The sequence below is a fragment of the Tamandua tetradactyla genome, chromosome 3, assembly GCF_023851605.1.
Source record: "Tamandua tetradactyla isolate mTamTet1 chromosome 3, mTamTet1.pri, whole genome shotgun sequence".
In the NCBI taxonomy this organism is placed as follows: Eukaryota; Metazoa; Chordata; class Mammalia; order Pilosa; family Myrmecophagidae; genus Tamandua; species Tamandua tetradactyla.
Genome location: NC_135329.1, coordinates 69,932,479 through 69,956,625, shown reverse-complemented (window position 1 = coordinate 69,956,625; position 24,147 = coordinate 69,932,479). Strand labels below are relative to the sequence as shown.

General features: G+C 38.5%; 1 protein-coding gene and 1 long non-coding RNA gene across 4 annotated transcripts in view; one reads left to right on the top strand and one right to left on the bottom strand.

Annotated features, from left to right (window-relative positions):
- DDX1 (DEAD-box helicase 1) overlaps positions 1–21,238 on the bottom strand; it is a 53,011-nt gene extending 31,773 nt beyond the window's left edge. Inside the window, exons 1-15 of one of the 3 annotated variants that reach the window (XM_077153241.1) lie at positions 21,067–21,216; positions 19,897–20,053; positions 18,808–18,859; positions 18,428–18,491; positions 17,538–17,567; positions 16,835–16,931; positions 11,969–12,016; positions 9,356–9,439; positions 9,078–9,157; positions 8,442–8,522; positions 7,795–7,867; positions 6,058–6,134; positions 5,192–5,306; positions 4,831–4,969; positions 40–100 (exon numbers count right to left, since the gene is read on the bottom strand). In XM_077153241.1, the coding sequence (XP_077009356.1) occupies positions 40–100; positions 4,831–4,969; positions 5,192–5,306; positions 6,058–6,134; positions 7,795–7,867; positions 8,442–8,522; positions 9,078–9,157; positions 9,356–9,439; positions 11,969–12,016; positions 16,835–16,931; positions 17,538–17,567; positions 18,428–18,491; positions 18,808–18,857 (999 nt within the window). In that variant the 5' untranslated portion in view covers positions 18,858–18,859; positions 19,897–20,053; positions 21,067–21,216. Of the gene's footprint in view, positions 1–39; positions 101–4,830; positions 4,970–5,191; positions 5,307–6,057; positions 6,135–7,794; positions 7,868–8,441; positions 8,523–9,077; positions 9,158–9,355; positions 9,440–11,968; positions 12,017–16,834; positions 16,932–17,537; positions 17,568–18,427; positions 18,492–18,807; positions 18,860–19,896; positions 20,054–21,066 lie in introns of all 3 variants that reach the window. The other 2 variants (XM_077153240.1, XM_077153243.1) reach the window with 2 other exon arrangements.
- Positions 21,239–21,300: 62 nt separating this feature from the next.
- On the top strand, positions 21,301–23,782 carry LOC143677377 (uncharacterized). Its single transcript, XR_013172548.1, has 2 exons — positions 21,301–21,948; positions 23,038–23,782. It is a non-coding gene; the product is annotated as an uncharacterized LOC143677377 (long non-coding RNA).
- Positions 23,783–24,147: the final 365 nt, after the last annotated feature.

Here is a 24,147-nt window from a genome sequence, read left to right as displayed (position 1 = left end):
ACCCATAACGTTACCTTTAAACTTAAAAGCACAACTTACCCCATTATCCAAAACAGAAAGCTGATCCCGTGCTGCAACACCTCCAATTATCAGAAGTTCCCTGAAAATAAATATCAGACATTGTAAATATTTTCTACATTATAAGAACTAAAGTCTACTTCACAATGTTTGAACTGTAACCATTTCTTTTAGGTGGAAATTAAGGTTGAGTATGTAATCGAGAAAGAATCCACAACAAAGTAAGCTGAAGAAGGTTGAAAACAAAACAGTTTATTCTCAGTAGACATATATGAAGCTAGAATTAAGTAAAGTAACTGAAGAGAATGCGAAAGCCTAGAACAGAGAAAATTATTCCTCACCTGCATACCCTTTTATATTAGGACATATTCGACATTCTCTAAAACCTATAGGTTTCAACTTACCTTTCAGACAAACAAGCATATAATGTGTATAAAATATTTCTAAAAAAGTGTATGCAAAAAAAAAACAAACAGCAAAACAAAAAAAAATCGCCACCAGGAAGAATAAACAGAAATTTGGGGATGGTGGAAAAGACTTACTTTTTGTAGAAAACCCTCCTGTGTTGTTTGAATATTTTTATTTCAAACACTTCTAAACTTTTTTTTTGGTTAAAAAAAATTGTCTCATGCCAAGATAATTCAATGCAGCACATTAAGAATAAAGAATACTCTTTTCAACAAATGATGCTGGAAAAAGAGGATGTGCACTTGCCAAAAAAAAAAAAAAGACTTTTACCCCTTCTTCACACATACACATTTAACATACACATATACAACTGACTCAAAATGAATCAAAGGGGGTGCAATGGTAATTCAGTAGAAGAATTTCCACCTGCCCTGAGGGACCTGGGTTCAATTCCCGACCCATGCCCTTCCCCCCACCCCCCCCCCAAATTCAACTATTGGTGCTGCAATAACAGGACAGTCATATGGGAAAAGAATGAAATGTGATCCCCACCATACAGTAGACACACACAAAAATTCACATCTTCAACATTAAAAAAAAAAAGGATAACAGGCCTAAATATGAGACATAAAGTATAAAACTCTTAAAAGCAAACACCAACATAAATTTTCATCACCTTGGGTTTGGATACAACAAACACAATCAACAAAAGAAAAATAATTGGTCTTCAAAATTAAAAACTTTTGTGCTTCAAAACATACATCAGGAAAATGAAAGCAAAATTTACAATAGCTACAAATAGCTCATAAAAAAATATAAAAGGAAAAAGAAAATGAAAGGACAGCCACAGAATGGGGGAAGATATTTACCAATCAGTTCCTAGATCAGTCCTACCTAGGTAGGGACTTGTCCAGAATACATAAAGAACTCTTACAACTCGACCATAAAAAGACAATCACCAAAGGGAAAAATGGGCAAGGATTTCAAGAAGATATTTCTCCAAAGATGAAATATAATGGCTAGTAAGTACATGAAAAAATGTCCAACATAATTAGCTATTTGGGAAATGCAAGTTAAAATCACAATGAAGATACAACTTCATATACATCTACTAGAATGGCTAGAATCCAAAACAAACAAACAAAAAAGAAAGTAACAAACACTGTCAAGAATGTGGAGAAATAGGGTGGTGCGACAGTGGCTCAGTGGCAGACTTCTTGCCTGCCGTGCCGGACACTCAGGTTCGATTTCCGGTGCCCGCCCATACAAAAAAAAAAAGGAATGTGGAGAAATAGGTATCCTTCTACATTGTTGATGGGGATGTAAAATGGTTCAGTTAGTGTGGAAAACTGGCAGCACCTCAAAATGTTAAACATGAAGTTACTAGATGACCCACTAATTCTACTCCTACATATATAACCAAGAGAAATGAAAACGTGTTCATATAAAAACTCACACACAAATTCATAGTATAACAGTCAAAAAGCAGAATCAACTCAACTATTCAAATACTAATGGATAAACAAAATGAGGTGTAGCCATACAATATAATACATTTCAGCAACAAAAAGGAATGAAGTACCAATACAGGCTACAACATAGACGAACCTTGAAAACTTAATGCTAAGTGAAAGACGGTCGCCACAAAAGCCCATATAGTGTATGACTCCATTTATATAAGAAGTAGATTAGTGATTGCCTAGAAATGGGAGGGTTGGAAGGAAATGGGGAATGACTGCTAATAGGTTACAAGGTTTCTTTTGGGGACATTCTTTTGGGGACAAAAGAATGTCCTAAAATTTATTTTGGTGATGGCGACAGAAATATGTGAAAATACCAAAAACTAAAAATAATAACAATAATAACAACAACTGTACACTTCAAAGGATGAATTGTGTCATATTTGAATATCTCAATAAAGCTGTTTGTGAAAAAAGACTGTCATCTCTATAAATAACAGACAAAATTACTTCCTCAGGCAGCCATAAAACCTTCAATCAAAATTATCTCCAAGTATTTTACTTTATTAAATTTATTCTTATTTGATAAGTCATTTTAAAACCACTGGAAAACTCTAATTAAGAGGATTACATGTCAACACTGCAATTATTTAATATCATAAATTTAAGAGGCCCCTTTGAGTCTTATAATTCTGTGACTCTGACTAAAGATAGGCTTCATGGTTGCCTACCATTGTCTTACGCAATTTAGAAAGCAAAACTAAATAAAATAAAAAGCTTTCTTATCTATGAATGTCCATCATCTCAACATATGCCTATCACCCACCTATCACCCTAGAACCATCATATTTCCCAAATCCAGCAGTACCAGATGCAACTGGCTACATAAGAACCACCTAGGTGAGCTTCTTTTCTTTCTTTACAAAGCAAAAAAGGCTCTAATTCCTGTTACCTGGAAATTCTGACTAGGTATATTTGGGGAAGGGAAACAATAAATTTAAATTTTTTAATAAATTCTAACTTCCCAGGTTTGACAATTATTGTCCTAAATCTATCATCTCTTCTCCTATAATACTTTACTCTTGCCCACATTCCTGATCAGATATGTTCATGCCTATACATTTAGCAAAAGGTAAATACACATACACATGACAATCTACGTTGTATGCAAAGCCCTGTTCAGGTATATAAAAGAACAGTCTCTTACTTGAGGGGTGTAAAATGATTAGAAAGACTAAAACTATTTGTATTTTTAAAGATGAACAATGATACAGGACAGTATGCAAGCATGAAGCACTGGTGCACACAGTGGTATGAGAGGGAAGAGAGGCTGGGCTGGGACACTAGGTCAGCGTCACAGAGAGATTAGGACTTGAGGTGGGTTTAAAAGAAGGAAAAGGTTCATTTTTACTGAACGCCATGAGTAACCCACAATTTTACCATTTTAACAAATAAATTGATTTTCTTGTTTCTTTTCCCCTTTCAGTCCTTGTTCATAAACATGCTAGTTTTAACATAATTAAAGCAGAAAAATCTATTCATATTAGCACTCCGCATTTTGAAGATTTCTGAGTCTCTCACACTGAGCAGATATCCTGGATGCTGTCTCTCTCTTTGGCACAGTATACCCACTCCCAACTTAATTCCGGGAAAGCAAATAACTACATCTCATTGTTGTATCCCTGGTGCCTCTATGACTTCACACCTAACAGGTATTCAAATATTTCTTGAATGAGTGGCATGCATGAATCCTCAAAACAAGTTAGAAATTATTTTACCAAAAAAAAATAAATTATCCCTGAATAAATTTCTTCAACATGTAAATTCAACACTAAGATGGGCCTTCAACAGTATCAAAAATCCAAACCTTCTGGAGTTAGATTCAGGGTGATTGTTGCAGAACTTTATGAAGATATTAAAAACCACTGAATTGTACTTTTAAAGGGTATATTTTGTGTCACGTGAATTATACTTGATAATAAAAATAATTTGGAGAAAAAGTAATAAAAATTGGCGGGCCGCGGTGGCTCAGCGGGCAAAGTGCTTGCCTGCTATGCCGGAGGACCTCGGTTCGATTCCCGGCCCCAGCCCATGTAACAAAAAACGGAAAAACAAAATACAATAAAACAAGAAAATGTTTAAAGATGTTTCCCTTTCTTCCTTCCTTCCTTCCTTCTATCCTTCCTTCCTTCTCTCTGTCTTTCCTTTAAAAAAAAAAAAAAAAAAAAGTAATAAAAATTAAATGTTCAAAGCCACTAACAGAGTAGTTTCCTTAAATGGTATGATTTCCTTCAAATTAAAAGGGATTGTTACTGAGCAAGAAGTCGCACCAGATCACTAACTTCTGGTGTGCCCCCATGCCCCCCACAACGGCAAAAAGCCCCATAACTTGATAGTGAACAGTCTAAATGTCAAATGTTAGAAAAACACTACTTTGAGGCAGTCTAGAATCAACCTGGCCTTGTTTACAAACAAGCTGGAAATGGAGCCACACATTTTCTACGTAGAGAAGTGATGAAATGAACCTAACACTGAATGAAATGCTCCCTTAAAAAACTTAACTTTTACTCTGATACTGTTTCACAAACCATGACTCTTTGTATAAGAAACACAGGAAAAAAATCTCAATTTGTATTTTTTAAAAAAAAAATCAGATATCACCAAATAGAGTTTTATATAAAAACTAATTTATATCAAAGTTGAATACATGCATATACTCACACATGCACGTGTGTGTATACACAATGAATTTCTACTTCATTTTTTTCTACCTAATCTTCTTCCAAACACCTCACACCAGGCAGTGTGTGAGAATTCTCGCCTGCTGAACCAGAGACCGGGTTCAATTCCTGGAGCCTGCCCGTGTCCAAACACACAAACAACAACATAAAAAACACCTCACACCTAAGAACAACAGGTATTTAAGCAAAAAAGGAAGCTTTACCTTAATTTAGGATTATCAATATATTTCTTAAACTGCTTGACGTTATTCAAGGTTTGTTCGGCTAACTCTCGAGAGGGTTCAACAATGAGAGCTTTTGGAGCATTGGGGAGAAACTTTGTTTGTGCCACCTGTGCATTACCTAAAAGGAAGAAAAAAGATGAAAATATTCAAATCACACCCCAATATACTCTTAGTTGTAAAACTGGAGTGCAAATATTTCAATATGAAAATTTTAATAATAGCCAGCAAGTAAAGTGGGAGGTTAGGAAGATAAATCTAACTAAATTCTCTATAAGAAGCCTTACACTGGAAGTTTTCACCAATGCCTCATTCTAGAATTCCTTATCCAATCAGTTAATACCTGTGTGCTGTGATTTGACAACATAACTATCCGGTGCCTTGGAAAGTGCAACAAAACCATCTTTTGGTGGAAACTTAAATTCCTCTTCACCGAAGTTAAATTTTAGTTCAGCATTCTAGTATCAAATAAAGGAGAAAAGTAAAATTCTTATCCCAAATAATTCACAAATAGCAAGCTAACCAATACAAAATAATGCAGGTCAAAGTAACTAACAATCAAACAAAATTTTTCAAAATAGACGTTTTTCTTTTCTCCTTGGGAACATTTATTGAACAAGGACAATTCCAGATGGATGGGATCCAAACCCAGGGACAGTCATCAACCATCTGTGACCGTGGAAAGGGTTCAGTATGCCATCTGGCCATCAGCACAAGGCCCCAGCCAAGACCAACCCCTCTCCTAGCTGCACCATCTCCACCTCCAGGCTTTGCAGGTTTCAGCCAGAGAGAGACGGTAAGAGGTGGTTCAATCTGACGGATAATAGGATGGCTTGTATATACACTGAACCAGATCTTTTAGTGGAATGTCCCCAACCAGGCAGGGCCAATGATCAGTCCCTGGACATGAGGGGCAGCAACACCCGGCTGGGCATGGTCACTAGCCACAAGTACTCTGCCCCATGTGACGATGAGGGAACCAGGCAGAATAGATGCTGTATGCCACCAGAGTATACTGCTAGGGCCACAGCTATAGCTTTATAACAGCAAAAGCAGCAGCCAAAGGAAGAGGCACATAAGGCAAGGTCTGGGTGGGTCTTAACACAAGCATCACCCTCCTGGAACAGCAGCCACACACTGCGGCTTCAAGTGCATGTAACTGGACTCAATCTGCAGCCACCGCCCCTCTCAAATTAGATTTTTAATTACCTTCAAAACACAGGCAGGAAAGAGAGCTTGGTTCTTCATATGCTGGGGAATTTCAAAAGCCAGACCAAGGTCTTTTCCTTTAAAGAAAAAAATAAAAGAGAAAGAGTAAGGGAGAGAGAGAAAATCAAGAGAACAGAAAAGTATGTCTACGTGATCACACCATCAAATTTACCAGCCTACCTGAATTCAAGCTTTCCCTCCTGTTACCGTAGATAAATTATGGTGCTTCCTATCTAAGACTAACTTCACGTTTTTTTAACTGTATGCCTGAAAATTGTCCCCTCTTCAACATTTTTAACCTTTCCCTTCTACTTGCTCACTGCCATCAGCATGCAAACTCACTATAATAGCAGCTTCCATATTAAAACACAGATATACCTCCCCTGAATACACACCCCCTCCATTTAATGTTCCATTTTCTTCTCCTTTTTATAGTAAAACTCCCTGAGTTTTCATTTTCATTGTATCCACTTCTCATCCCATTTCATGCTGAACAGATTTCCAATTAGGCTTCCCAATCTAACCCCTCACTCCACCAAAAAGCTTTTTGTCAATCCCATCAATGATCTTCATTTGGTGAATCTAATGATTGATTTTCAGTCCTCATCTCTAGACTAGACCCATCAGCAGCACTGCTCACAATTTCCCTGGAACATTTTTTTCACCTGGTCTACAGGACCCCATCCTCTCCATTCTCCATCTACCACAATGGGTTTCCTCCTCTTTCTCCACTGCCAGATTCTTCTCAATCTGCTCACTTCTAACCACAGGAAACACCAGGCCTCTGATCTCTTCTGTTCTTTATCTACTCTCATTCCCTAGGTGATTTCATCCAATTCTATGGTTTTAAATATCATCTATCATCTCTTGACTTCTAAAATTTTATTTCTAGCCCTGAACTCTTCCCTCACCTCCTGACTTGCACATTTAGCTCCTTACTTCATTTCATCACTTAGCTGTCAGAGTATCTCAAACCAGAATCGAATTCCTAGCTGCCAAATGGCACCACCACCACCACCCAAGCCCGAGTCTATTTTCAACACACCACCAGAATGATCCATCTTAAAGTTAAATTCAAGTGATGGTACTCCTCTGCCCAAAAACCTAATAGCTTCCCATCTCACTCAAAGACCAAAGTTTTATCATGGCTTACAAGGCCCTCCATTACATGGCCTTACCACCCCACTGACCTCATCCTCTACCACCCTCCCACCCCATGCTCTCTGTGCTCCAGACACACTGATCTCTTTACTGTAATACATGAAGCATGTTTCCACCTCAAGACCATTCATTCACTGTTTCCTTTGACTGAAATGTTCTTCAAAGAAATCTGCATGATCCATCACCCAACTCATTCAGATTTCACTCAAGTGTACCCTTAGCGGAGAAGCCATCACTGACCACCTTATATAAAATAGCAGACTCCAGATTACGCTCTCCCCACTCCCTCACTCTGCTCTATCCTGTCTTGCACAACACTTGTTAACACCTAACTTACGATTTGCTGTGTCTCCCCCAACCATATGTAAGCCTGACAGGAAAAGGTGTTGGTCTACTTCGTTTCCTACTCTTCTGTATCTCCAGCATCTACAAGGGTGCCCAGCACATAGCAAATGCTCACTAAATATTTGTTCAAAAGAAAGGCAGGGAGGGAAGGAGAGAGAATTGAAGGGGGGTAGGAGGCGTAAAAAAACACAACTGCTGAATATCATGTAAGAAGGTCTACAGAAAATTTACCATTTTTGGAGAACTTGACATGCCCTTTATCTATATCTAGGTAACATCCAATGGTATCATGCATAGTGAATTCCTAGAAAACCAGAAAATCAAGTGCTGTTAAAAGAAGCAAAATCTTAAAAGTTCAACTATAGTTGCCTTAAAGGAATGTCTTAGTTTCCCTGCAGCTATAATACAGGTGTTAAAATGACTTTATAGGATACCATAAATATCTGTTAGGCTTTTTAGTCAACATGGTATGAGGGTCATATGCATTTCTATATATTTAGGCACACCAGATCAACTATATTCAAATTTACCAAGATAAAAAACAAAAAAAGAAACCAGAATAACAAATCTATTCAAGTCAAAGCCAAATTCAAAGCGGGGTGAAAGAGAAGACAAAGTAATATAGTTTGGAAGGGCTAATAAATAGCATAAAAGAAATACTACTACTACTACTACTACTACTACATATTTATCAACTTTTATCACATTACTTCACTGAAGCCCAAATCTGAACTTTCTGTGGAACATACACAGAAAACCCACTTTGTCATTAGAATATTTCAACATCCTCAGTCATGCCATGAATGACCAAATAGGAACACACAAAAAACTAATCATAAACATAATGCTATATTTAAAGTAAAAATATAATAGCTTACCTCTCCATAATTATCGAATTGTTTATTATGGGATTTTTTTCCTGTTCCACCAAAGCCAAATCCAAACTTGTCAGTGCCTAGGTTTTAGAAAGCATTTTACTTAAGAGTTAAGAGTAAATATAAAATTAAAAGCCCTTAAAAAGAATAATTTTATTTACAATATATTACAAACTCACCAATTCAAGAAACCAGAGAAAAAATTTCATGTAAGTTTCCAAGCAGCACAAATGACTGAACTGTGTTCAGCCTACGGACACTATGTGATGTTATGGACACAACTGAGACTGCACCCCACCCTTTGCTCTGGCCACTAAGAAATTCAGATGCAAATTTACAATAACTTCAAGTATGTACACAGCTTTCCAGTATTCTGTTGTATGTGTTCGCATACTAATGTTACTGTAGCTTCATTCATATTCTTAAATCTTACTGCCCCTTATACTGTTATATGTATTTTTTTATGAGCTGCTTCTAGTATTTGTTGGAATAGGATGGAGAATAGACAAATAATGTTAATTCCACGGCCATAAAATATAAACTTTGTAGTAGTTAAATTTGCATTGCAATCCAAAATAAAATGTCAACAATCCAAAATGTAAATCAATAAATTCAGTTATTTTAGAGACGCTTACCTAGGTCTAAAGAAGCCTGCATCGTAGACCACCCAACTCGACATAAACCTTGATCATGACAGGATACTTCATAGTAGTGTTTTCCTATAAAGGCAAAACACTTTGAGATTTACATAAATTATTTCGCATAAATGAGTCATTCATTTACCATGTAACCGCTTTTAAAAACCTTTTCAGATCTTCAACTTAAAGCTATATAATACAAATAACTGCATATAAATAAGTTCACATAAATAATACATTACATCAAAGTTTATACAAGTACAAATGCTACTCACATACCTTTCATTAGTCCTTTAGTAGCTCTACATCCATGCCATTCCTTTACTTCTCTGCTTTGACAACAAAGACCATCAGACCCAATTGCTGGATTTGAGAAAAAATACAGAAAAAGAAGTCAGTATAGATTTTATAAATCTTGCATTCTGAAATAAGCATCATTCCATCTCACTAAGCGGTTAATACTCTCATCACTTGTTTCAACACTGTAGAAACGGAGACTTGCTCATTCCTCAACAGTAGCAGTATTTCACCATAAATAATGGCCCTTGTCCATCCCCTGCATGCTCGTGGCCACATTGGGCCTGGTTTCTATACTGTTAACTGTTAACCAGGATAAGATTCTACAGCAACAAGTCTAGTCAAGGAATCAATACAGCCCTAACCTAACCTGCATTTAACAGCAGCTGTGTCACCAATGCAAATGTATTTAGACAACTCTGTTCTCAGAGTCTTTTAAAGAAATGTGTATTCAAGGATGATACTGCACCTATTTCTCAGTATTTGCTGCTTTGATTTTATGCATAACTTAGAGCTGAGTGACCACCACATTAAAAGTTAAAAGGAACTGTCTCTGTTATGTTCCCTAATCCATGGATCTAGAAACCACATTGGCAAAAGAATGATGTTCTTACTATGTGCTAATATTAGGACTCTAAAAAGTGAGGTTCTGTATCATTTATTTATCAAGCTCAGTCCCCATGATATCAACACGGTAGGTGCTTATTGACTTTAAGAAAAGCAATTAGCTTTGGTCACTCCTGGAAAGAAACTATAAATTCCGTTCTACTTCATGTTTGCAACTCAAATTCAGCACCTGAATGTAAAATTTTCAAAAAAAGCAACTTTTCTTTTTTTTTTTTTTTTTTTTTTTTTTTTTTTTTTTTTATAAAGGAAAGACAGAGAGAAGGAAGGAAGGATAGAAGGAAGGAAGGAAGGAAGAAAGGGAAACATTTTTAAACATTTTCTTGTTTTTATTGTAATCTGTTTCTCCGTTTTTGTTACATGGGCTGGGGCCGGGAATCGAACCGAGGTCCTCCGGCATAGCAGGCAAGCACTTTGCCCGCTGAGCCACCGCGGCCCGCCAAAAAAAAGCAACTTTTCTTAATTAAAAACAACTCACCACACACTTCACTTATCAAAGATAAAATTATTTATTCAAAGTATGAATTCTTACTAATGGGTACCACATTATATAAAATTGAACCTCTTTTAACATTCTTTATCCATGGCAAGTCCCTAAAACTTTCAAATTTCAAATACTTTATGCATATAAACAGATATAATTTTTAAAATATAAATTAGATATTGTGGAGAAAAGTGATCTTTTTTTTCTGCATGATCTCTCACGTCTACAACTATATTTTTCTGCACGGTTTCTCTTGTTCATCAATGTATGACGAAAATGCTATCAATTCAACTCTATAGCTCTGACTCAGTTTTTGTGATGTCTGCACAAAAGTCCTTGGATGCACCCTAATGTTTGTTAACCATTCTTCTAGCAACTGTATCACTTTATTGGCAGTTTTTTTTTAATTTTTAAAATTTTTTTATTTTTTTAAACATAACAACAAACAAAAACATTCTTACCATATTGTTGGCAGTTTTTATCTCTACAAAAAATGTTGCCAACAAACATTTTTATACTTCTATCCTTGTATACTGGTGCTTTTATTCCAATGGGCAAGCCCCTCCAGGAATATTTCTTTTTAACTTGATAAGGTAATGCCAAACTGCTTTTCAGAAATAATAATTCATATTTCCATGGGCAAAATCTATTTTATTCTTTTGATTTCTTACCAACTGGATGCTTATAAAACGGTATCTCACTGTAACATTTCCTTCTCCCTACCTTTTTACTGAGTTTGATCTTTGCAAGTCTACTGGCTATTTGAATTTGCTCTTTTGTGAATGACCTATTCATATCCTTTGCCCATACTTCTCACTGGATGTTTATTTCTTATCAAAACAGATGATAACTTATCTGTTAACAACATCAAAATTTTACCAGTTTAAAAGGATTCTTAATCTTTTAACAGCATTACAAATATTCTTTCTTATCTATTATTTGCCTACTGTTTTTTTAAAAAAATATTTTTCCTCATAATTATTCTTCAATTTTATACAAATGTACCCTCTCTTATAATTTCTGAGTTTCCTTCTGGGTTAGCAAAGGTCCTCCATTCCTAAATTGTATATGTAGTTTTCTATATTTTAAAATTTATTTTTTTTGTTTATCTTAAACCTCAAATATATCCGGAATTTATTTCTAATTGTAGTGTGAGATAGAAGTCCCTTTATATTGTTCCAGATGGATCAACTGTATCAGGACCCTTAACTAAATAAATCATCCTTTTCCCTCTGAAATGAAATGCAGTGTTTTCCCTGTATATTAACTTCTTGTATATACTAGATGTTATTTCCACTATATCCCACTCAGCTATTTGTCTATTTTTATATCAATACTACATTATTTGATTGCAGTGACTACACCCTAATATCTGGTAAATTGAGTATTCCTTTACTATCCTTTTCATAGTTTCTTTATATTCGCAAACATTATTCAAGACAAATTTCTGAATTACAATATCACTTGGTAAAAATCTATTTACTTACCAAAAGCAGATCCTCTATCATACGGGTTCATTTGCCATTTGTTGAGCACTAACAGAATGAAATAAGAAAAATGACATACATGTCAAATTAAAAATTCTCTATAAAACTATGCAAATATTTTGTATTTTATATAATCCCTTAATTCTCCTTGATTCGATATGGTTCTAAACATTATTTGGAATATACAACTATAACTCTTGCTGTTTTTATTAAGGGGAAAAATGATACTGAAAACTGAAACAATATGCCAAAGATGATAATCACTAGCCCACCTGAGCCACAAACCGCACCTCTTCACTTGTTTCATGAGTTTTGTATGAGGTGACAACGATCTTTGTCATATCCCTGGGGCAGTGATAAAATGAAATGTGGGTGGCTAAACAAGCTAAGATCATTTTGGAAACAATCAACCTGCAACATTTCAAGGTCTAATCAACTATATTTTTTACCACTATTAGAAGAAAAGCAAGTCTTTTATCTTAATTCAATATTACACTCAAAAGTCACAAATTTTTTTTCCTCATTTATATGGGATCGGCACTTTCCTTTTCTGAAATATGTTAAAAGTCTATGGATAGGTTTGTCCAGAGAGATGTCCTGATAAATCCCAGAGTGATTTGAACAGTGAATAAAAAAGTATTTGCAAAGTCTCCTTCGGGAAATGGTGAGAACGGGGGAAAATTCAACTTCCCCAAGTTGAATTCTTGATAGTCTCACAAGCAGTGTAGACAACCAAAGCTATAAGCTGAGTCCCCAGTCTTGGGGTTTGTTCATATGAAACTTAACCCCACAAAGGATAGGTCAACCCTACTTAAAATTAGGCCTAAGAGTCACCCCCAAGAGAACCTCTTTTGTTGCTCAGATGTGGCCTCTCTCTCCAGCCAACACAACAGGCAAACTCACCACCCTCCCCGTCTGCGTAGGACATGACTCCCAGGGGTGTGGACCTTCCCGGCAATGTCGGACAGAAATCCTAGAATGAGCTCAGACTCAGCATCAAGTGATTGAGAAAACCTTCTCGACCAAAAGGGAGAAGAGTGAAACGAGACAAAGTGTCAATGGCTGAGAGATTTCAGAGTCGAGAGGTTATCCTGGAGATTATTCTTACACATTAAGTAGATATCACCTTGTTATCCAAGATGTAATGGAGAGGCTGGAGGGAACTGCCTGAAAATGTGGAGCTGTGTTCCAGTAGCCATGTTTCTTGAAGATGACTATATAATGATATAGCTTTCACAATGTGACTGTGTAATTGTAAAAACTTTGTGTCTGATGCTCCTATTATCTACCTTGTCAAGAGACGAACTAGAACATATGGAATAAAAATAAATAATAGGGGGAACAAATGTTAAAATAAATTTAGTTTGAAACACTAGTGATCAATGAAAGAGAGGGGTAAGGGGGATGGTACGTATAAATTTTTTTTGTTTTCGTTTTATTTCTTTTTCTGAATAGATGCAAATGTTTCAAGAAATGATCATGACGATGAAGATACAACTATGTGATGATATTGTGGATTATTGATTATATATAGTATAATGGAATGATCAAAAATAGAAATGTTTGCATTTGCTTGGTGTTTTGTTGGTATTAAAAAAATAAAATTAAAAAAAAAAGTCTATGGATAATCAAGGAACTGTTAATAGCCAAAGAGAATCCTACTTGTTTCCTAGCCTAACTTCTCACCTAAAGCAAACTGTTCCTGGGCAAAAGATATTCATCGTCCACCTAGACATTTTGAACGACAGACAATTTTCTTTTGAGGTTCTCCCTTCTATTGTTGGGTCAATCTAGCTATTAGGAAGTATTTTAAGTTAAAAAGACATCTTCATCTAGATTATTTCCTCTCCAGAGCCCTTTTATGATTTAACAGTTATCATATCTCCTTTTTTTTCGAACCCCTATTCTATGCATAAATATCTAGTTTCTTTATTCCTCTTAGGACATGATTTTTAATCCTACTCTCTTTTGGACATATTCTCCTTTGTCACCATCTCTCAAAAAAGATGGCATATAAGAATTCCATATATTAATTGTAAAAATATTTGTATCTTTATATTTTCCTGAAATCAGGAAAATATTTAGTAACATGTCATTATTATAGCAATGCAGATATTTGTAAGACTTTCTACTTGATATTTTGAGAACAATCACAGTTTTGACAGATGATCAAATTATATCTAAGTTAGTATTTAATACTTAGAATTTAAGAATTTTGCTATCTGAATCTGTAGATTTTTTCCTTGTTGCCTTAATTTTAAATTGGTTTATGAAACTTACTGCACAAACACAGGCTTCACAATGATTATATGGATACTTTATTTAAATACATCTATGGTTAAGCTAAGATGTCCATTTTTGGTGGTTCTAAGTGTATTGTTTGTTTTCTTAAAAAACAATATATAATGAAAAAATTAAAAAATAAATAAAAGATGGCATATAGCCACAAATTATGAAACTGATTTTAGACCAGTCCACATAGTCTAAAACTTGTTTACATTCCATTATCTACCTCACAATTTAGTTACAAATGAGTTCATTCTATGACTTGTGTGTACAATGTTACTTTCAAACTGAGAACAAAAATGGTTGATATGCCAAGTTCACTCCACTTAAACAATTGCTATTTTGTCACAATCCTGTTTTATATCATGAAACAAAGTGACTTAAAATATGGACTTGCTTTGTTAAAAATATAACAAAACCATAAAGTAATCAAGATAGAACAGAATTTAGAAACAATTTAACAGAAATAACACAATGAGGTTCATGGTAGAGACAGTACCAGATCACTATCAAAAGGACCATTCTCCATGTAGAGAAACTCTAAACTTTACACTTTGCATCCCAACTTCTCGGCTCCTATCTTTTCTGAAGAGGAAAAAGTACGTGTCTCTTCCCTATGTTAGGAAATACGTTCCACCCCCATGGATTTCTACCCATCAATTATTTGTAAAACCTTTCCTAAATGATGATGGTGGCCTGAACTTAGGTGATAAGAGTGGGACGGATAGACGTGGACGAGAGTAAAAAGAAGTCAAATAGGAAAAGAAATTAAAAAGTACACATGGAGCATAGTACTTAGGTAGTGTAAGGGAAGGCTCCTAATGCACTGGATGGCGATTAAGTCTCTAAATTACAGTATGTGTACAAACAACAATGATGTATTGCCTACGGTGTATTAGTAGGGGAGACTGTTAGCTTTAGGTGGCACTCTCTACAGCGGGATGACGTGTGCTGAACTCTATGGGAAGCTACCCTAGGTCTACAGGCTAGAGAAGCCCCTGTAGAGGTGTATGACCTAATGAGACAATGATGGCTAGAGAAGCCTTATGAGAGGCCATCATTTGCCCAAATACTGGTGTCTGGAAACAGGATATTAGAAAAACAAAACACCTACGTGAATACCACATTTTATGAAGTTTACCTATGTAAGACAGATTCTCTGATGAAGAAGCAGCCTAAAACAGACCACGTTCATCGGCAGTCTGCTTCCCCTTCACAGAAAGAGACCCCTGATACATGCCAAGGAAACAAGCAAGCCTCTGCCTAGGAGATGCGCTACAGATGTGCATATATTGCTGTGTGTCTGGAACCTAGCCCATAAAACCCCAGTGTGTGGATCTAAAGTACACTCCTATAGGAGTGTACATACTGCTTTGAGTAAGAATATACTGAAATCAGAATGCCTGTTTGTAGTTTCAGTGCAACAATATATTTTTCTAAAAATGGAGACTTTGTTATGGAGGTGTGAAAGTACAATTACTGTAATGCACAAATTCACTGGCCTATATATTTCTGATATTTACCTTTATATTGAATGTTTTGAAATGTTTCACTGTGTAAAGAAATAAAATGTTGTTAATGAACCTAACAATGACCTAATGTTAGAAGGGAGAGAAAAATGAGGGAATTTTAATTATTCTAACAAGTCATTAGTTAACAGTTAAAAGACTGAAGAATCCAAGCGATGTGACAGAAATTCCTATCACCAACTTTTCTTTCATCTGTAGAAGTTAGGTAGGTCAATTTCATTTGGTCATATGATAACTCTGGCATGTTTTTCCAAAGCCCACATATCAATCCAGGCATGAAGTTCATTTCTTAAAAGGCTAAAACCAGGGTGGTGCAAGGGTAGCTCAGTGGTAGAATTCTCACCTGCCAGGCAGGAGTGCCGGGTTCAATTCCTGGACTCTGAACTTCCCAAACAAACAAACAAAAAGCCTAAAAACCCTTAGAGACGTATAAATAAGTTCCAAAAGATAAATCAGTGGGATTTAATTATAGTTTCTCTAGTAACATTATGTATATTAAGAAATAAAAATAGAAAACCTGAAGTTATATTTGGGTGACACTGTGACTTTTATCATACCAAATTACCATCCCCATATGCATTGCACATTGTAAAAAGTTTTAGTTTTGATCAGCTGGGAATTTTCCATTTATGCCGTAGGTGAGGTTGCACTGAGATAATATAGTAAGTGAATAAATGTCTTGCCTACCACAAAAAAAAAAACCAAACAAATCTTTCCTAAATACCTTGCAAAACTGTGTACCAATTTACTTTTAATATTAGGCAGAAAAAATTATCAGGTTAAGAAAAACACTCAAATAACTAAATATAATCTCCAAAATGTCAGAATTGAACATTTGCACCAGTGTTTCTCAAAGAGAATGAGCCGGACAACCCTTCATTGTTTAAGATCTGAATGGCATTTAGCATCTCTCACCCTTAGGGCACCAAATGCCAATAGGATACTGTAGCTATTGACAATAAAAATGCACAGCCATCCCTCACATTTCTAAATGCTAGGGAAGAGAATCACTCATTTATACAAGAGGAAAATATTACTATATAAAAATTACCTGAAGCACCAGTTTTAATAGTTGTTTTTCCTTTTTTGCCTTCCTGTTGGTCTTTCAAAGTTTCATAAACTATCTGGATAACAGGAATACTGAAAGCCTATTAAAGAAAGAAACAAAAGTTCTCTATATTAATATAATGATACTTTATAACTGAAATAAATGGCAAAAAAAGTTTTACATGTATATACATTAAATAATTACCCATATTCTACTTTGTTATTCCAATTTCATTTTCCTAAACACAAAATAGCAGCAAAATGATAGAGGTGATGGAAAAAAAAAAAACAGGAACCAGATAACAGTCCAAAGTAATAAACAGTGCAGACTTATAAAATGAACCTAAACTAAAGAGAAAAAATATCTAGCTTTTTTAGACAAACTAATCTTGAGATTAGGCTAACAGTAGACTAACCTCCAGAATTTCTTTTAGTATGATAGCTGTTGAATTACAATTCCGAAAGTACAGTAAAGATACTGTAACTCATTTTACAAAACCAGTTCAGAGCTACATTCTTAAAGCAACAGTCTTTCTTAGATCTTACTTCAGAATAACTGGCAACAACAACAAAAATTTACCCCTAGCGGCAAGTAATCAATTCTTTACAGACAGGAGGCAGTTGTTTTACTAAATATTTCAAAGTATACTGCTCAAAACTGCTTTGAAATTCAATTATTTTACAAAACAAATCAATTTGTTACTTACACCAGTTTTCCCACTTCCTGTTTCTGCAGCCTATGTAAAAAAAGAAAAATTTAAATTGGCAATTAAAATCAAATTAACATGACACAATGTAGAAATTTTTAACACTTAACTAGTATATTTTCATACTGCTTCAAGATTACCCAGATTTCCTCAATCAACTTTCACTATTGCTAATCCTGACAATTTTCTCTCCTTCCCTCAAGAATCTGCCGTTTTTTCTTTCCATTACTACCATTTAAGTTTAGACCCTCATCATGCGCATCATCTGCATGAAAGCATCCTAACGGTATCTAATCCCTCAGAACTATATTATAAGCTGCTACCAAATTAGTCTTCATAAAACAATTTAACCATGTAATTTCCCCCATTTAAAAAGCTTCCAGTACCTACTACTGCTAAAAAATACATAATTCTTTAACATGACATAGGGCCCAAATAATCTAAGCCAGTATGTACTTTCCATTTTATATTAAATTATACCTCCCCAATCACATACATATTTTATGCCATAATCTAACTGAACTAACTACTCTGAATCATCCTGCATTCTCCCATTCACTTTTATTCATGCTCTTTCTGTAGAGTACCTAGACTTTTCCTCTAAAATCTTCCCTTATTAAAAATCTACTTTCTCTAGGCAGAGTCCTTTATGATTCCTCAAGCAGAAAGATACCTGGACCCTTACTCGAAGCTTCTCAAGGCCAAAGACATGTCATGTCTTATTGACCTTATATTGCCCACAGCTTCAACCTAGTACTTTAAATACAGTATATATCACAAATGTTTGTGAATAAATAAAATTATTTTGGTGAAGATATCCTTTTTAAGTCTATAGAGTTCTAAAAATAAGCCTCAGACAGCCCCAAGCTATCTCACCAAATTTAACATACCATGAGCACATCACCTCCTCCTAGGATCAATGGGATAGATTCAGCCTGGATATCAGTTGGGAGACTAAAAGAATCATATTTTTAAGAATTTTAATGAATAAAAAAATATAGAGACATTAAAATAAATTACCTAAGCAAATGAAGTCATGTGAAACTATAAGCTTAAAAGGACATTTGATTTGATAAATACAACCAATCTTTTTAAACTAGGAATAGATCAAAGTTTCAGAAGCAAACTTCTATCATTCAAGGGAATCATAAGAAAAAACAAATTTCACTTACTCATCTAGACTTACCTCCCAAAATCTGATAAAAACATTAACAACTGCTTAAATCATAAAAACAACTATCACAGGTACATTCAAGTTTCATGTACTTACAGCCAATCCATCTCTTCCACAGCTTGTGCAATTTCAGGCATAACACCCATCTCTGAAAATGAAAAAAAAAATTAAAAATTAAAAACACATATTAAATCTAATACAAATCATAATGCTCTTAAAATTACTGTTCACAGACAGGGGAAAGGCTTTGAAGTATAGTTTTGGCTTATACAGTACCTACTAAGTGTGGCATCATTGAAAAGAGCCTAAGCTGTGGAGAAAGAGCTTCAAAACAAGCTCTTGCTTACAAATTACTGCAGTCTGACACTGCTTGCAAAACAGCCACCAGTGAGTATTTTTAGCAAATTTCAGACAATGTTATTCCATTCTGGTCATATTCTCTGCATGTTATCTTTTCTTTAAGTATAACATTTTAACACATAAGAGAAAAAGAATAATATTCATGAGCTCTTTATTTAAATCTACTTTAGTTTTTAATTCATATCAGACTATTCTTCCAGTCCTTTATTCTACTACTCCTGAAATCTGTACACAATCCCAAAGAGATTAACCTATAAAATGACAACCTAGAACTCCTCTACAGATCTTGGCTCCAAAATATTGCTTTAGGAAAGAACTGGGAAAACAGAAAACAAAACCCAGCAATCACTCAAGTATATTTCCCCTTGACTCCTATTCTAAGATGCAACCAAAATGGTCAGAAATCGTCCCTCATGACTAGAAATTTGGAATTTCTAATATTCTTAATAATCTTATGGCAGAAAAAAGGAGAACACAAAACACTGTAATATGTGAAGTCATCTTAATAGGTTAAGAACCCTAAAAAGCAGTAGGGGCCTTGCAGATGCCACCGTATGCAGCAGCCCCACTCCCCTGCAGTCATGATCAATCCCAGTGTGCTGCCCACCAGCCCTTGGGCCACAGCTCCTTCAAGCTGTTTGAAGACAAAGTTCCAAAGAGAGCTAAAATTTTCATACTTTGGGCGCCTGGGAGAAAGGATTTGACTATAAGGGTTCCTGCTGTCACAGATTTATTCCTCACAGTCATCACCACACTGGCGGCAAGGCCACCTACGGGGAGAAGTTTGGCAATGATAACATCATACTGAAGCATACAGGTTCTGACCTCTTGTCCATGGCCAAAGCTGGACTCAACACAAACAAATACCGGGTTTTTTTTCTTTCATCTGCACTGCTAAGACTGAGTGGTTGGATGGAAACACAGGGTCTTTGACAAGATGAAAGAGGCATGGTCATCATGGAGGCCATGGAGTGCTCTGGGTCTAGGAATAGCCAGAACAGCAATATGATCATTACTGCCAGCTGTGGACAAGTCTAAAATTTTATTTGTTTTGTCTTAACCGCTGGAATGTACATTCCTTCTGTTTATAGCTCAGAGGAGCTACCTGCCCCGGTCTGTTTCAAGTATTCTAATAATATTTGTGCTCTCCCTGCAGTTTTTTGGGTTCTACATTATCTTTCCCTTCCAGTCTAGCTGGATCGCAGAGTTAAGTTTAAGATTATGAAATAAAAACTTAACCACAAAAAGATGGTAGGCCTAACCTGATACATTTATTGGTATATAAATTCATCAAACTTAGAATTCTCAAGACTACAACTTAATAAAATCGTAGATGCCTAAAGAAATTATGATAAAGAAAGGGGAGAAACGACAACGGTGGGGTTAGAGAAGCCACTTCAAACCTTGTTTGTAATAAAGAAAGGCACATAAACAATTTTCGAAACTTCTGCTGGGTTAGCGTGCATCTGCATGAAAAAGCTTCACCTTCAGGCTCAATAGCGAACGCTGATGGTGACAGAACTGCGTTTAAGTAGTGAATACAAACCGGATTTAGGCACAAGACTTTCCTTTGTGGTGCACCCTACAGGCTCGGTAGAGGGCCGTGACCACCCCCACCGGCCCCTCCACCGCCCGCTGGCGCTCAGCGCGGCCCACCTCGGCCGCAAGCGGAACCAGGGCCCAAGGGCTGCGCCACGTCAGCGGGCTGGCGGCCCGGGCGGCCCCGGCCACCGCCTACCGCGTCCCGCCCGCGGGTCTCAGGGCAAGAAAGCCAGCGGAGGCCGCAGAAAGGAGGCCGCAGAGGGCTGTTTCCGGCTTCTCTGCGACCCACGCCGCGCTGCCCGGACCGCCCCGGCTGCCGCCAGAGTCCAGCGCGGGGCCGTAGGGCTCGGACGGGGCGCGGCCTACACGCCACACGGCCCCGGTCCGCTCGCGTCCAGCCCCCCAGGGCCCGACGGCCCCCGGCGCCTCCCGCCCCCACCCCCACGGACACACCCGAGAAGGCCGCCATCTTCGCCCGTCCTTCGCGCCGCCACTCGCTCGCCGCCGCAAACTCCCAAGGGACAGCGCGGTTCCGGCCCGCGGCGCTCGAGGTACGGGCGGGCGCCCAGCCAGGGGAAAAGGGTTCCGAGGGAGGAAAGGCCCGCCCCTCGGGCTGCCGCGCACGCGCACGCGCACCCGAGGCCGGGCGCCCTGGGGGCGGGGCCCCGCCGACGAGCGTCACCGTGAGGCGCGCGCCCGGGAGCACGGGTGTGGACGCTGCGCGGATGCCGAAGCGCCGGTTTTGTGGTTGGGGCTGACCGCGTGGCTGCCACGACCTCGCCCAGGCGGCCGGGCTTCGGGCGTGCGGGTGACCTGCGAGGGTTTCTGGACTCGTTGCGCCGAGAACTGTGTGGCGAGTGCCTGGCGCCCGCGGCGCGTTTCCTAGGAATCCGTGACTGAAGTCGCTGCGCACCGAGGCCCGTGCACCTCCCGCATTTGCTGTGGCCGTTTTAGCCTCCGAGCTTCCAGCACGGAGCGCGCAGAGGCTCCCCGCCCGTGGGCACCGGCTCGCTCACGTTGCAGGCCCGGAGGGAGGCCGGAGCGCGGCGTTCGGAGTCCACCCCTGCCCCGCGGCGGCGCGCACGGGCCCTGCCCCACCTTCCTTTCCGGGCCCTGGCACCTCCTCTCCTTGTTCCGCCCACCTGGATTTCATTCTGCTCGGCAAGGACTCCAGGAATAGGAAGAAGACCCATCCTGGGCTGCACTGTGGCTGAAGGAGACGCATCGGAAGGGCATACGTACAGTGGGGTCAGACCCGCATAGCGGATTCACAGTGAGGCCATGCCTCTCCCGGGCACACGCGGCCCCAGACCCTAGTAGCACTGATCATTTCAGGTTTGTTTGATTCCCTGCAGTTTTGATTCCCTTCTCTTTGAAAAGAGAGAGGAAAAGTATATGAACAATGACTCCTCCAACAAGTCTGTTCCACCTCTGTTGGGAATACTTCCCAAGTGGGGATTAGAATCCCTTTACAGATAAGCAAAGAAAGGTTCAGGAAAGTTAAGTAACTGATGTGCTTCATGGCAGGTGGAGTTTGCTCTGTACCATCTGCAGCCTGCCACTGGATGTCATGGAGAAGATGTGGCTGTAAAGGGCAGGGTTAAAAATATCCAGATGCACACCATGCCGGAGACCCGAGTTTGATTCCCGGTGCCTGCCCTGGCAAAATATATATATATATATATATATATATATATATATATATATCCAGACTCCCTGGGTTGGAATTCTAGCCCTGCCTCTTGCTGTTTGTGTGACCATTTTCTGGACTTCAGCTTACTCTTCTGTAAAATAGTAATAAATAATAGTACCTATCTCAGAGGACTGTTAGGTGCACCTAGAACCATGCATAGCTCACAGGGACACTATATAGAGTGCCAGCTCTATTATTATTAGACATGTCTCAGAGCTGTCCTGATATGCCAGAGGCCAAGGACAGTACTTTCAGGCCCGCAGTTGCACAACTCCAGGGGTAGCTGTTCACATGGCATTCTATATTCTTATTATATTTTATTTAAATGATACCGGAGAGCTATGCAATGTAGCAGTTCTGGTGGATGCCAAGTACCCACATTCCAAAGGAGGTTCAAGACCGTATGTTATGCAGGACTTGCAAAAAGTATGTGTGAAATTTGGTTTTGCGCCTTTTGATTACTTTCTTAAAGGTTTGAAAAGAGTGAAGGAGCAAGTCGAGAGGATTTCTCTGGAGAAGGTTGTTGAAGCACTATGGCGTTTTCACGGTGTGAAGAAACCAATGAGAGCTTTTCATCTCCAGATTTTAGGAAGCATAAGGACTAGTATGACAAGCTGTGGCTAGAAAGGTCCCAGGCAGCAAGGCAGGAAGGGGGGAGGGCGGGCTGCTGTGGGAGCAAACTGCATTCCCACCAACTGTGGGGGGGAAACTGATTTTCTTCTCCTCCCCAGGAGCCAAGTGGACGTGTGAAGGAGAGAGTGAGCCTGGAGCTTTCTTCAAAGGCAGTGTGTTCAAGAGAGCTGTCTGGAGAAGCTAACTGATCCAGCAGATAGCAGACTCCTAAATAACCCTGTTGTTTCATGACTATCAACTGAAGGAGAGCTATCACCTGCCTCATGCAAGTCACACTTGAAGATTAGCAGCAGAATACCCTCCAAGAGAACCACAAAAAGTCCCTGCTCAGCTTTGACCACCTTCAAGCCAGAGAACAGCAGTCACATCCCTCAGTGCTGGGGACAGGAAGCTGGGAAGGCCAGACTTGCCTCTACTCTGTCCCTGCGTCCGCACCCCCTCCCCCAGGGCCCTCCTCGGGGTCAGAACAAACAGCTCAGAAGAGAAGAGCAGAGAGAGGAGGAACTGACCACACCCTTCACCTCACCTCAAGCTTCCAGCTTGGAATGGGCCAGCCTGGGTAGGGAGCAAGCTATACTATTGCTTAAAGTTGTGAATTGTGCTCATTACACTAGACTTTGTAGTTTAATTTCCACATAAGGCTAGAATTGTGGCGAAAGTAATCAGACAACTTTTGTTTTCTGAGAATGACCGGAGAAGCTCTGAAACACACTAAAATCTTCCTCTAGGACAGAGAAAGAAAGAGTCCAGAGTCTGGGGAATGAGTCAAGCTTTCTGTGTGTACCCTCTCAAGCCCAGCTCATTTAATCTATTGCTCAAATGAATATAAATACATAATTGTTATGTGTGTGTGTGTACACGTGTGCTGTAATTCACGGGTAATAATGTGATCTTTGGAAGGCAGGGCAAGTCAAGGCAGGGAAATGGCAAGCAATCTCCACCCAACCAAGAAATGGAGGGTGGGTGACTCTCAGACCTCTGTCCTCCTGCTCGAGTTTCCTCAGGCTTATTATATGGGCATCAATTAATGGGACATTCCTGGAATTCCTGCCCAGTCCCAGAAACCCAGTGATGGAGGCATCTAGGCTGGAGGTCAGGTACCACCAGGTGGCGCGAAGCCACAGCTGAGACATGAGAAAATTAGACCGGACTCAGAAAATCTCCAGTACGGGCTTTCTCCACTAACCTTACAATAACCCCACATGTCA